Raw genomic sequence first — 15,302 nt, forward strand, 5'->3', positions numbered from 1 at the left:
CTGCAGAATTTTGAAGCTGAAAATTGAATGCATATTAGTTATATCATTGTTTTAAAATATATGTGTTAAACTATGTTTTTCCTCAACTAAAAGTGTTCTGTTAGAAATAGTTTCTAAATCAAAATTTATCACATTCAAATTAATTTAAGTGGATGGCCATAATTAGTACTATCTGATGTAAATATACTTAACTTATAGTTGGTAATATCATTTACTCAGTACTTTTAAATGTTCCCTGTGCTTTGAAGATAAGGTCTCTATCCTAAAATATTTATGTTCGAATTATTCAGTTCTGGCTTTGTTTTTATGAATAATGTTTAGAATGTTGTTTTTTCTATTAACATACTATACTTAATTTCAGTATTATTCGAACAGTTGATGGTAAAGTGCTACACAAATACAAACATCCAGCTGCTGTGTTCGGTTGTGATTGGAGCCAAAACAATAAGTAAGAATTTTTTTCCCCAAGATAAACAATAACTTCTGAGATTTTAAATAAGTGTGAAATTTAATGTTATTCCCAGAGGTAATGCTCATCACTCTCTTTAGGAGAGTTCTTGCTGTCTAGCCTTGTAATTGATTGTTCATGTTAGCTGATGCTTTAGGAAGAAACATAGAACTAACTAATAAAAAATGGAAATTAAGTCCAATCTGCATGTGGCTTCTACCATGGAAGTGCAGTCCTTTCCCTAAACCCTTTTAGGAATCTCTCCAGTCGTCCACCATGACTTTCTATTGCTGCCCAATAATGCTAATGCCTTGGGAATGGATGATTTCCTAAAATATAGAACTTATGTGCATAGTTTTGAAAGGTCATCCTTGCTTTCGAGCCTAGTATTTACCATGTAAAAATCAGCTCAGATTTAAAAATTAATCCAAGTCAAGCCTTCACTGAAATTGATCCTTTAAGTCACTACACTTCCAAGAATCTTACATTTCAAACTTCTCTGTATGGTATATAAATTATACTTAAAAAATTCACTTTCTTGAGATACTGTGAAAATAACGAGAAATGATGCTTTTCTGTCTTGCAAGTGGAAAATATACATACTAAAATATTAAAACCTTATCATATTTGTATTCTGAGTCAAATCACATACAAAAGGATGTCTTTCAGTAAATAGAGAAGAACTTCTAACACAGAGGTTTTATGCAAAGTGAGCTCATGCCCAGCTCCAGCTCCTCCTTGCCGGATTCCCCATCTCAGTGGCCTGATAATGTTCACAACAGAGCTGCTGAAGCCAAAATCCTTGGCCTCTTTTATACCTTATCATCCCCCCAATTTCTGTTTCCAGTCGGCTATCAGTTCCTGTGATATCATCTATCTAGTTATTCTTTTCCAACCACTCCCCTCCCCTGCCATAAACCAGTAATACTTTGCTTTTGGACTTCGTCAAAAGACTTCTAAATCGATTCTAGGATTCACATTCTTTGTCACTACTTCCTTATCTCCCACCTAACCTTCTCTATGTTGAAGTCAGAGAATTTAACAACCAGATCTGAGTGTACCATTCCATTGCTTACAGTGATTGTAGGATAAAATGCAAAATCTTAGGAGCCCAACAGGGAAGTCCCTCTGCAAAGTACATCTATATGGAACATATCTTGCTGTAACAAAGGCCTCATAGGAATAACCCACAGCCAACATCATACTCAGTGGTGAAAAACTTAGAACTTTTCCTGTAAGGTCAGGAACAAGACAAGGATGTCCACTCTCACCACTTTTATTCAGCATGTTACTGGAAGTCCTGGCTACAGCAGGGACAGCATAATGAAATAAAAGGCATCCAGATCAGCAAGGAAGAAGTAAAACCCTCACTATATGCAAATGACATGATCCTCTATATAGAAAATCCTAAGGACTCCACCAAAAAGCTACTAGAACTGATAAATGAATTCAGTAAAGTTGCAGGATACAGAATCATGGTACAGAAATCTTGCACTTCTATGCACTGATAATTAAGCTTCAGAAAGTGAAATTAAGAAAACAGTCCCATTTATAATTCCACCAAAAACAAAAAAATGTCTAGTAATAAAATTAACCAAAGAGGTGAAAGACCTGTACTCTGAAAACTATAAAACTCTAATGCAAGAAATTGAACATAAAGAAATGGAAAGGCATTCCATGCTCATGGGTTGGAAGAACAAATATAGTTAAAATGATTGGGTGGTGAGATGTGGTGTGTATATATAAATACAATGGAATATTCAACATGGATGGAGCTAGAGAGTATAATGCTAAGCAAAATAGCAAAATGCTATTTTGCTAAAAGAGAGGGAGCAAGGCAAACCAAGAAACAAACTTAGCTATAAAGAACAAACTGATGGTTACCAGGGAGGAGACAGAGGAAATATAAGATGGATATTGGAAGAGTGCATAAATATTGACCACATGAGTAATAAATACATATAATCTTAAAAACCACAATTTTAGTAAGAAGTTGGCTGTCTCACCCTCTAAAATGTTATCTCCTTGAGATCAGCAACTGAGTTATCTATTTTTAGCAGTATATTCTTAGCAAAACACTGTGCTGCTAACCCTCATTGTGCCTAGAGCAAAGTAGATGTTTAAAAATTATTTCTTCAATACACAATAGATAGAAGTCATCTTGTATCTGACCAACAGAACAGTTCCGCATTCTTATTTTTCTGTTTTATGGGTTAAGCATTTGATGAGTTGAAATAAAAACTAGACATTAATTTGTTTTGTTGTTTTTTAAAAAAGTCCTTTATAGTTAACTTTTATGCTTACTACCAAGTGTACCTAATAAATTTCATTTTTATTTTTAAAAGCATTTTAAAAATATTCTAATAGCAGTATCCATTATTTTATGTAGCCCTTTAGGAGATAACGTGAAAAATATTTTGAACTTGTAAACATTTATTCATAATATATCTGTGAGGGGGTATAGCTCAGGGGTAGAGCATTTGACTGCATAATATATCTCTGAATTTATAATTTGGATAGCTGTACATGCATTCCTTGAATGTTTATAATTTGTTAAGATTTTATATCATGTATCCATATACACGTATGCAAAAACATACTCGTGTACATGTAAATATTTGTAATATGCAAAGAATGTTTTCCCACATGTAGAAACTGGCCCATTTATCAGTGGGACTTAGATGTAATATGCACATTTACAGATTGGCAGGCCAGGTTGCAAACCGGTGTATTTATGCATGTGGCCTTAAATAAATGCAATTACTACAACCCACTTGGCAGAAATCAACAATTTGAAGTTTGAGGAAGGTTGTGAGAACAGTTGTATCCAAAGTGTAACTTCTGTTTGGAGCATGGAGCCTGTTTGTATGGTTGTTAACATTCCTCAGGGACACTGTTGCCCCCTGATACCCACAGGCCCACTCTACTCCTCCCAAGTCCATTTGGAACAGTGTTCCATGTATGACCACTTGGGTTGTAGATGAATATACAGATGGATATACATGGTTGCTTAATTTACTCTCATTTTCTTGAGTATAACAGACAAAGATCATTAAAAGATCATATCCATGCATATTTACAGAAGATCCTTGGTTGGAACATAGAGTTAAAGTGTCTCAAACTGGTGCAGCCACCAAAGACAATGGGGAAACCAGGACTGTGACTTTCTGTCAGATGGGACAACCCTGGTCTGTGGGCAGACGTTCCAGCATCCTTCAGGGGAAGCACTGCTATTTGTATTCATGCCACAGAAAAAATTTACCAGTGGTCAGGGCATGTAGTGATTAATAATTTGCTTACCAGTGAGGAAGCAGATCTCAGTTACTCACCATTGGAGACCCTTGTTAAGACCTACGGTATGAAATATAAAGATGTGAGAAATATTCAAGAAGTTTTGAATCTGGACATTTAAAAAAAAGAACTTATAGAAATAGGAATTCCATTACCTCTGATCTAAGATTGAAAACTTAAAAATGCAACTGATTAAAAGAGAAGATAAAAAAAACTTTGCACTAGGGCAGTTTCTGAGAATAATGGTTTTTACTTACGTGTTTTAGGTCTAACTTCATTAAGGAAGCAAAAAATTTTAGTTTTAGAAATTAGAACTGGGTATATTTTAAAATTATCAGTAACAAATATCATTTTTTTCATGTTTTACTGTGCCATTGACGATATTTCAGAGACATGATAGCTACTGGCTGTGAAGATAAAAATGTTCGTGTCTATTATGTAGCCACCAGCTCTGATCAACCACTGAAAGTATTTAGTGGGCACACTGCAAAAGTGTTCCACGTTAAATGGTCTCCTCTGAGCGAGGGCATACTTTGCAGTGGTTCTGATGATGGGTATGTATTTTTTGGATTCTAATTTTTAGTCCTTAAAATCATAAGCTTATAATCTTCTAGAAATGCATATATTTATATGATCCAACTTAGGGATGGAAAGATTTTAAGTATGTACATAACAAAGATGTACAGGCAATTAACAGTTACCTAATTACATTTAACCATAGTAAATTAAATCTTGCCATGCTTATATTATCATCTTATTCATGATTTCTATTTCCTCGTTTTGCTTACTATGGATGCTTATTTCTGTCTTATTAGCAACAGAGTTAAGAGAAACAAAAATTTCAAAAGGATCGGTTTGGAAAGGGGAAAAAAAAAACCCTGAAATGAACAAATCTCTGTAAAATATAGAGAAGAGTTTATTTTTAGTAATGTCCTGATATTTAATATGGAAAACAGTCCTACTCTCTTTTCATTAAGAATAGGAAATAAGATGATCATATTTTAGCATGAAGAGAATTTATTTAGAAATGAGAGTGATTTAACCTTTTTTTTTTTCTGGTTTTGTGAAAAAGTTCCTGAAATCTTGTCTATATTTTATATTCAAACAGGATAGATTTTGCATAATACAGTTTGGTCCGTATTTGAATATGAGATAAATTTAGATAAGAGAAATCTTACTTTATGCAGATAGAAATCATAGTATACAGTAGCCAGAAGTTTAATATTGAATAATTGACTGTTTTCATCTTGAAACTTTGGCATCCATCCAAATTTCCTAAGAAAAGCAATGGTCAGATTTCTGTGGGTTATCACTGGAAAAAATACAGTAAGGTTATCATGTCCAAGTGAATGAGTTGACTTATGAGATTGTTCTCTGTTAACATGGACTTCAGTATCTGAATTCTATTGCTACATGAAAAAAAAAAAGTATGATATTCAGCCATTGTCTAAGAAATATTTGTCAAAAAGATAGCAAACATTTTACTTAATTATGAGGATGAAACTTGAAAATCTTTTGTAAATTCTGTTTATTAGTTCCTTAATATGACTATATAGGTAATAACATGCTGCCTAGCACCTTTAAATATGCTTATGTACAATGGGGTATATAATGCTTTTCTTATGTTTGACTATAAAATATAATTATGATGTTAGCCTGATGTTTGCCTAATCTAAATTATGTCATAAAGCAAGAACACCTGTGAACGCCCCTTATGATAACATTAAAGTATTTTGATACATGTCACTTTAACATTATGAAAGTATGATATCAACCAAAATAACTTCAAGGCTAACAGGAATTAGCACAAAATTAGGTTGTGATATGCCTGGATATATTGTCCTGTGCTGCGTAAGGGAAAAGAAAAAGAAGGAAATCTTTATAGAAGGCATAAATAAATATGCCTTAAAGAAATTAAATATATATATAATGTATCTCTTTCATAATATAACCTTTGAAGTATTAATATTTTGGCATTGTAAGATTGATATAAATCTGCAACTAAAAATTATTATGAATTGTTCAGGCGAAGTTGGCATTTGGAGGCCTTAAATTGATTTTGAGTTCAAATTATTATTTCAGTAGCATTTGTACTTTGTACAATTGGTAGATTCAAGTAATATCATGAATCCATTTATATTTAAGTTTTGTACTTGATTTTAGAGTGATTTTACACCTACTAACCAACTTATTTTATTGACCAAAACATGAAGGAATGATTTACTCTTTGATAAGAACATAAAGATGAATTGATTATTCAAATAATACCCATCATCACGCATGCTATGTTTTCATGATTTACAAATAATGTGTATCATTAAATTATTGTATCCCTATTATTAGTAATTTCTTGGCCTTCTCTATTTCACTTTAAGAAAGAACCTTTTAAGTAAATAAATTGTGAAATAATAGATTTATTATCAGTTGTAAAGGACCAGTTAAAGTAGGGGGAAAATCTATTGAAATAGGCTAGCTCTGGCATAGTTAATTGTTCATTTTCATCTGCTATAAAGAAAAGAATCGTAACGTATCATGAATCTTAAAATGCCCTTTGGATATACTGAGAAATCATTGTTGTGCGCCACTAAGAATGTGTCCATACTTTAGACAAATTATAACCTGAATGGTATTTTATACATAATATACATAATATTCTGTTTTCAGTTCTGTTCGAATCTGGGATTACACTCAAGATGCTTGCATAAACATTCTTAGTGGCCACACTGCACCTGTGAGGGGATTAATGTGGAATACTGAGATTCCATATCTCCTCGTGTCTGGCAGCTGGGACTACACTATAAAAGTATGGGACACTCGAGAAGGAACTTGTTTGGATACTGTTTATGATCATGGTGCAGATGTATATGGTAAAGTGTTTTTCACTCATTTTTAAATTTTACTGTATTAATGAAGTTTATAATTTCTAAGACATACAGTATTTTTAAAGAAACCTTACAGTGTTTCATTTTAAAATAACATTTTTCTTATTAGAAACTGTGTGGTTGTTTATTATTGAAATATCAGAATATACAGATGATAACCCAAAATGTCAACCAACTATTGTGTTTCTGTGTGTACACACACACACACACACACACACACATATGCATGCAGACGCACATGGCTTGGATTTTTCTCCCGCCCTTTATCATCACTCAGAAGGAAGTTGTAAAACAGGAAATCCGTGATAAAGTAGATGTAACTTATCTACCCATTACTGTATCTCTACTGTTGTATAGTTAGGACAACGTTTTGCTTTTTTATGTGAAACTAAGTCTTTAAATACGATTGAGCTGGGTATGGAAATCCGATTTCTTGTCTTCTGCGTGTCGCTTTCATATGACGACCCAAATCTTGATGGGCACAAGTAGGTGAATTAAGAATGCAAAAATGGTTCAGGAGAAAGTGACCCTAGTCTAGCCACTTGTGTCCATATACTTGACCTCAGTGGCCTTTCAGTTGAGGCAGAGGGGGCTGAGTGTGGGAGAGAATCCTGTTGCTGGATGTCCTAAACTGGAAAGTCCCAACTCTCTTCTTATAATTAGAACCTCTGTCCATCCACCATTACCTCACAGATTACCATGTACTCCACGGGTGTGACAGTCTGCTCACTGCTGACCCAACTGTAATGTAATTTCAACATTTTCATCCAGGACCATTCGCTAATCATTATTCAATTTTGTGTTCATATTTATAGAATATGCTAAGTAATATACTCTATTCTTATGTCATTTTCAGCCAAAATGAAAATGCCGTTTCAAAACTCTTCCTTATAACTTCAATTCTGTAGAAGTGTTATGAGGTACCTGTAGATAAATAATATTTTTTGGTGTTTACTTTAGTTAAAATAGGTTTATTTTTTCCATCAGGTTTAACATGTCATCCCCGCCGCCCCTTCACCATGGCCTCCTGCTCCCGTGATTCTACAGTGAGACTCTGGTCATTAACACCTCTAATCACTCCTTTACAAATAAATATTCTGGCAGACAGATCTTGGGAAGAAATTATCGGGAACACTGGTATTGAAAATGTGCATGTATTAGATTTTATTTTTAAATAGTATCTTATAAGCAATCCTTTCTCACTGAATTATGTCTGTTCTTTAGATCATGCCATAGAACAAGGCACTCCTCCTCTATTGTGTGGTAAAGTATCAAGAGATATTAAACACGAAATAGAGAAACTAACTGGTAATCCTCGAGCAAAAAAACTAAGATGGTTTTCAGAATGTTTATCTGTGAGTATTTATTATAGGAATTAAATATGAACATTTTCCCTGTAGTCAAAAATGAGTCATTACAACCATTGTCATTATCACATATTTACATGTATCACCCCAACTCAGCGGGTCCCTCTGAACATAGTTGGTGCAGAGTGAGAAAGCAAATGGAAACCAGAAACAATAAATGAAATACAGTTATTATTTCATTAATCTTTCAACTTAGATATGCCTCATCATATTTTTGAAGATGCAAAATTCTGGGGGTTTTTAAATAATTCATTTATTTTATCTTTGGTTATTCTGTATCAACCTTTTTAGCCTCCAGGTGGCAGTGACAATTTATGGAATTTAGTCGCTGTGATAAGAGGGCAGGACGACAGCTTGCTTCCTCAAAACTACTGTAAAGGAATAATGCATTTGAAACATCTGATTAAATTTAGAACGGTAAGTCAAGTATGCAGGTATCCTGTCCCCAAGCAGAATTATTTTTGCCTTTTCGTTGTTAAAATATAAACATTATTCTGGAAGATTTCTATAATTAGAGTTAGTAGACTGAAGTAAGTGAACGCTGAGGAGATAAGTCATCAGTAAAAACCAATTATGAGAGTCTGAATTTTTTTTTTTGAGAGTCTGAATTATTTGAGACTAGTTAAGGCAGTCATGGTTTCCATACGTTGAATCTCGTGAAATTTTTCAAAGGTCACTTGGAACTACTTGAAATGCTTTACCCTATTACCAAATAACCGTGACATTTGGACCACTCTGATTTTAGTCTCAGAGGCCTGAAAGACTGTATTCTGGGATATGTTTTATTAAAACTGGCCGTATTAGAGCTCTTATTAAATTCCATTACAAAATCACCAGTTACCTCATACCTGGAGTGATACCCCGTACCAACAAACCAGAGCTGGGATGAGAAAGAGGAAATAGCACTTATATTTGCAATAAAATATCCATGCTTAACGTGACTGGGAGAGCACGAGAACTGTGCCAGAGGTGTGGATTTGAAGGTCCCACAAAACAGTTATTTTCATAAAGGAGTATTTTCTGTAGTCACAACCCCACCTAACGACTACAGGTCTTACCTCCTGATAGAACAGGAGCCAATTAGACTGAGCCTATCATTTTTAATGTTTATTCCAGACTTTTATATTTTTTCTTCCAGTACTTACATATCACTTTATCACTCATGACCTTTTAACCCCTGGACTATAACCACACCTGGTGAGTTTTAAGGACAGTGGGATTTAGCCTGTCTGCCCACACCCGACCCAGCTAGTCTTTACCCTGCACCCACACCAGAGTATTATAGTGGAGGAAGTATCATATTTTACAGAGAAAAAAGACTGATTTTTAAAAATATTTAATTTCCAGTGCTACATGCTTTTAAAATATGTGCCCCTGTCATGCTTTTATAATCATCTGTTATCACCAGCTCTTGTATAACAAAATTTAGGAAATGTTATTTTCTGTTTAACCAGTCTGAAGCCCAAGAATTGACAACAGTCAAGATGTCTAAATTTGGTGGTGGAATTGGTGTCCCCACCAAAGAGGAGAGGCTGAGGGAAGCTGCTGACATACATTTGAGATTAGGACAAATTCAGAGATACTGTGAACTGATGGTTGGACTTGGAGAGGTAAAGTGCAAACATCAACGACTTCGACAAAGTAGTCTTAAGTATTGGTGAAATGCTAAATGTGAAGTTTATCTTTTCCAGCTTTATATGCTTCTCTGCCCGTCTGCTGGTAGGTGTCTACCTGAGGGCACTGCTTATCAAAGTGAGACCCCCTGGGTGGCAGCATCTGCGTTCCTTGGGAACGTGCTAGACGTGCATTACCCCTAGACCTAAAGAATCAGAGACCCTGGGGATGTAGCCCGATGATCTGTGCTTTTGTAAGCCCTTCACAGTATTCACAGGCTTGGTAAAGTTTGAGAAACACTGCCCGGTAGGATCTTTGATACCCCAAAGATATCCGTGTTGGCTGATTAGCTCACAGTGGGCTCCCCTTGTGTCGTAACTGGACCCCACACTGGCCAGAAGAAGGGTCTTCCCTGAGGATTAGCTGGTGAAAGATGCTTGTGAGGCACATCTTGATTGTGTAGAGGACTCATTCAACAAAACAGAGTTCTCCAAAAGGTCAAGATGAGTCTATCCTATTAAAATTCAGGGTAGTGGTTCTTCTGGAAAGTGGGTGGCAAATAAAATAGAACAAAAGGGAGAAAGGGCTTCTGGTTTTTGATCTGGGTGCTGGTTTAGTTGAATGTATTCAGTTTGTGCAAATTTATGAAGCTTTTCATTTTTCTGCACAGCCATGTTCAAGAAAAAATCTCCCACTCCTCCAAAAAAAAAAAAAATCGAATGGCATGGTCTCATTGCCTGGTTGATCATTTGGAAAAACTCTAGGTTAGCTAACTTTATAATTACAAAGCATGTCATTAAGTGTACTAATAAATAATATAAAATAAACAATAAAATTACATTAGAATATTTCAAAATTAAACTCACCTTTTTATTCCCCCACACACTAAAAACAAATAATGAATTACTGCTTGACTAAGATAAAATGTCATTTTAAAATTTTATTGAAAAGGAAGAGGTGCCTGGGTGACTCAGTCAGTGGAGGGTATGCCTCTTGATTTTGGCTCATGATCTCAGGGTCGTGGGATCGAGCCCTGCATCTGGTTCTGTGCTGAGCATGAAGCCTGTGTCAGTTTCTCTCTCTCCCTCTGCCCCCTACACACCCCCTTGCCCTTGTGCATGCTTTTTTCTCTTTGTAAGAGAAAAAAAAGAAAATCTCTTTTTCTAAAGAAATTTAAAAAATTTTTTAAAGGCATTGCAAACTATAAAGTGTTTAGGGGCGGTATAAAAACTTGACTTTTGAAGAAATAGAAGTTTTGTCTTAAAAGTGACCCATTTAACAGGTCACTCTTAGAATATATATCAAAAGTCAAAGAGAAAAAGAATAAATGAATTTTGGCAGAACTCTAATTCTTCATCTTCCTGAGTTTTCTATCTGGGTGTATATATTTTCAAGCTATGTTTAAGCTTATTAAACTTTAATAAGGTATCTACTTAAATGGAGCTTAAGAATTTTATTGTTGTGCAGTTTCATCAATGTTCTTAATGATGCAAAAAACTATGCTTAAAATCCTTGAGAAATCAGAATGTCCTTGTAATTGTTCACGGTCACCTCCTTCCGTAGTTTCTGTTTCTGTGAGATTAATACTATGAGGTTAGGGAAAAATTTTATCTTTTCACCTACAAAATATGTTTTTATAGAAAAATCTTGATTTCAAAAAAAAAAAAAAAGAAAAATCTTGATTTCAAAGTTAATATGCACTGTAGCTTCTTTCTTCCATTTGGCTCTACTATAATAAAAACAAGATTTCCTAGGAGCATATTTATTACTTTTTTTCAAAAAAAGTGACATGACTACAAATAGCAAAGCATTAAAAATGACCTATTTTGTACACCCAAAACTAATATTACACTGTATGTTAACTAACTGGAATTTAAATAAAAACTAAAAAAAAAAAAGTTACCTATTTAAAATTTAACCTATCATTTTCAGGCTAATTACCAATTCTTCTAGCCTTAATTGCAGTAGAATTCTACTGTTGGGGAGAGACATCATATGAAGTTTAGATTGGTGTTGTGATGTTTCAGAATATTGTACCTTCACTTCCCTTCTAGACTTTTGAGTTTAGTGAAGTCTGTATTTCCATGTAATTGTCATTCTTGCCTTTACCGAACAATGATCTTCTTTATTTTTAAAAAAAGATTTTAGGGATCCCTGGGTGGCGCAGCGGTTTGGCGCCTGCCTTTGGCCCAGGGCGCGATCCTGGAGACCCGGGATCAAATCCCACGTCGGGCTCCCGGTGCATGGAGCCTGCTTCTCCCTCTGCCTGTGTCTCTGCCTCTCTCTCTCTCTCTCTCTCTCTCTCTCTGTGACTATCATAAATAAATAAAAATTAAAATATATATATAAAAAAAATAAATAAAAAAAGATTTTATTTATTTATTCACAAGAGACACAGAGAGAGAGAGGCAGAGACACAGGGAGAGGGAGAAGCAGGCTCCCTGCAGGAAGCCCCATGTGGGACTCGATCCCGGGACCACGGTGTCACGCCCTGGGCTAAAAGCAGCGCTAAACCACTGAGTCACCCGGGCTGCCCAATGATTTTCTTTAATAACAGTCTAATTTTAAAATATGAAGACCTAAAAAAAAATAGGAAGACCTGTATTATCAACTATAAAGGAAGAAGTGACAATAAATATATAATTTATCAAAAATAAGGAAAGAATAAAATAGAAATAAATGTCATATTTGTTAAACAGAAGTGACAGTGCAATAAAAATTTCAGTATGTATTCTTTTGAACGTAGAATGTAGATTGCTGTAGAACAAATTACTATGGTGTTGTGTCAGAAGATGAATTAATATATTTTTCAAACTACGTATTTTAGTTACTACTCTTCCCCTCCCCTTACTCTGCCCTCGACCTCTCGGTTTAGGATTTTACCTGTTAAATAATACAATTTACATATCTTACTTTACTTTAAAATGTGGTAATATTTATAGTCTATGGAATGCATCCATCAGATAGGATATGAAAAGATTTCTGGAAATCCAAACAGTCTAAAAATACACTAAAACCTTGTATTCTAAATGTGTGTTTATTAAAAAAAAAAATTCCATTAAGATCTAGCACAATCAAAATAGATATATTTAGAGGCCTGCAGGGCTCAGTCACTTAAGGGTCTGGCTTGGGCTCAGGTCATGATCCCGGGGTCCTGGAATCCAGCCCCGCATCGGGCTCCCTGCTCAGCCGAGAGTCTTGCTTGTCTCTTCCTCTTCCTTGGTGCTCACTCTCACTCTCACTCTCAAATAAATAAATGCAATCTTAAAAAAAAGACATGTTCTTGCCTTTCTCTCTCTCTGTTCTAGTGGGACAAAGCCTTATCACTTGCCCCAGGGGTGTCTGTGAAATACTGGAAGAAGTTAATGCAGAGGTAAGCAGAGAGTCTTGTGTCCAAATAGACATTTTAAAATATGTTAAAATAGAATCAGTATATAAATATGATGGTAGCTTTTGAGATTTTTTTTTTACTCTTATGCTGTCTTTAAAAATAGCTGAATTTTATGTCTGCTAACAATAAATTAAATGAGTCAGTTACAAGTCATTTTGGTTCATTTGACCTGACATCTGATAAAGACAGTGCAAGCAGATTTTTCCCATGTCAGTAGAACAACTGACAGATCAGTAAACATACTGGTTAATATATTAATGGTTAACCTAATTATATAATTATATTATATATATAATATATAATATATATAATATAACCATATATAACCATATATATTATATATAACCATATATTATATATAATATAATATATATTAATATAATATTATATATATTGCTATTGAAATATAACTGGTAATATTTTCCTGAAGGCGACCAAAAGTTCACAGAATATTATTCTAAAAATAATCTCAGAAATTCCCTCGGGACACTAATCCGTGCCACCTCCTCCCCGTGAATACAGAGGAGGTACTGATGACAAAGAAGACTGTTGCTGAGAACGGTTAGTTTCTTAGGGCTGCTGTAACCAAGTACCCTGAACTGGTCAGCTTAGGACAGCAGATGATTGCTCCCTCCAGCTCTGGAGGCTAGAAGGCCAATCTCAGGTTGCCGGAAGGATTGGTCCCTACAGGAGGCTCTGAGAAAGCATCAGTTCCATGCTTTTCCTCCAGCTTCTGGTGGCTCCTGGCAGTCCTTGGTGCTCACGAACTCATGGATGCATCACTCCGATACCCGCCCTGTGTATGTCTGTGCCCAGATTTCTCTCTTTCTTGGAGGACACCAGTCATAATAGATTGAGGGTCTACCCTAAACTGACTACACTGGCTAAGACTGTATTTCCAAATAAGGTTACATTTGCAGATACCATGGCCTCCTACTTCAATATATCTTTTGGGAGGACACATTTCACCTCACACCATATTACTGTTTTCTATTCATTCATTTCTATTCAGTGAATATTTATTTAGTTATTGCTCACTATGTGCTAATCACTGTGCTAAGCCTGTAGAGTACTATTTAATGAGTGATTGCCTTGCTTCTGGCATTAAAAAGTTGTGATTTTTCTTTCATGGGACGTGATTTAGAAGCAACATCCACTGCAACTCACATGTATAAATACAGATCTGTCAGAGGCTAACCATGAAATGCAAAGGGATTAACGAACATATTTGCCATGGGAAAGTAGACTGCTCCCTGGCACCTGCTTTCCCAGTGATAAGTTCATCAGCGGGCTGGCTGCAGCCCCACGGTCCAGGCTCCCCATCCTAAGTTCTAAGAATCCCAAGTAATTCTTAAGTTCCTATACCCTCACTGCACTGTGGTGAATGTTACCCTCCCACTGAAACTTTAATAAAGTCAAGGTAGCAGATGCTGTTTATTTCACAAAACAATTTTGTTTCAACCTTAGCGAAAGCTATTTCATTTATTTTGGGGAACCAACACCTGATTTTCTCTGCTCATTTCTTCACATTGTGGCCAGAAAATGGTCTCCCCACGACTCCTAAGTTTGTGTCGTACAGATCCAGCCATATAGAGACGCTGACTGGTGGTGTCCCAGCCCTAGTTCCTAGGAAGGGGATATTATTCCTGTAACAAGGAAACCAGGGCCACATGGTTAAAAACATAGTTGTTGGGGAGAACACCAGTGACACTCTGAATTGGAACTGGGCAAACAGACACTGTCTACTGCACCTACCCAGACATTGGCAATTGAAACATAGTTTACCGCAAATGCCAGCAGAAGTTAAGTAGACCAGATTAGTTTTCAACCAAACTGTAAGAGTTGAATTAATTTGGTTGGTCACTGAAAACTTCCTGGGACTTTAGGAAAACAGAAACACAGACAGGATACGGAGAGAGGCAGACACACCTATACCCTTCATAACCTCTGAGATCGGGAGCCTGTCTTCCCCTCATATAGCAGAAGCATTATTTTTTTAAACTACCTTGCTTGGGGCACTCAGATTTCTGTAGCTTATTATCAATATTTATACTCTTAAATTGTCTTTTTGAATGATTTTAAGCTACTTATATTTAGAAGCTCTCCATTCATTGTTGTGCTCACTAAAACATTTAAAAATCTCCTGTCTTTAATGGAGCAGACACCCACGTAGTTAATTAATCCAGCTGAAATTAGATATTCCATCACACATACCTAGTTTACAACTTATTTTCAAAAAATATATTGCTTGTTTTAATAGATAAGCTATGTTCACTTTAAGACCTAACATGTTCAGTGCATTTTAAAAA

At 35.4% G+C, this 15,302-nt stretch overlaps 1 protein-coding gene across 8 annotated transcripts in view; it reads left to right on the forward strand.

Moving 5' to 3' along the window:
• The window catches only part of WDR17 (WD repeat domain 17), a 117,452-nt gene that overhangs the window by 69,395 nt on the left and 32,755 nt on the right, over positions 1–15,302 (forward strand). For all 8 annotated transcript variants that reach the window (XR_012007416.1, XM_072775847.1, XM_072775846.1 and 5 more), the window contains 8 exons: positions 362–448; positions 4,129–4,293; positions 6,404–6,606; positions 7,609–7,758; positions 7,846–7,976; positions 8,280–8,405; positions 9,443–9,598; positions 12,911–12,975. Coding sequence is in view for 7 of the 8 variants with exons in the window: in XM_072775847.1 (XP_072631948.1) it covers positions 362–448; positions 4,129–4,293; positions 6,404–6,606; positions 7,609–7,758; positions 7,846–7,976; positions 8,280–8,405; positions 9,443–9,598; positions 12,911–12,975 (1,083 nt within the window). In the remaining variant the exon portion in view is untranslated. The remainder of the gene's footprint in view (positions 1–361; positions 449–4,128; positions 4,294–6,403; positions 6,607–7,608; positions 7,759–7,845; positions 7,977–8,279; positions 8,406–9,442; positions 9,599–12,910; positions 12,976–15,302) is intronic.

Source organism: Canis lupus, chromosome 15 (assembly GCF_048164855.1).
Source record: "Canis lupus baileyi chromosome 15, mCanLup2.hap1, whole genome shotgun sequence".
Lineage (NCBI taxonomy): Eukaryota > Metazoa > Chordata > Mammalia > Carnivora > Canidae > Canis > Canis lupus.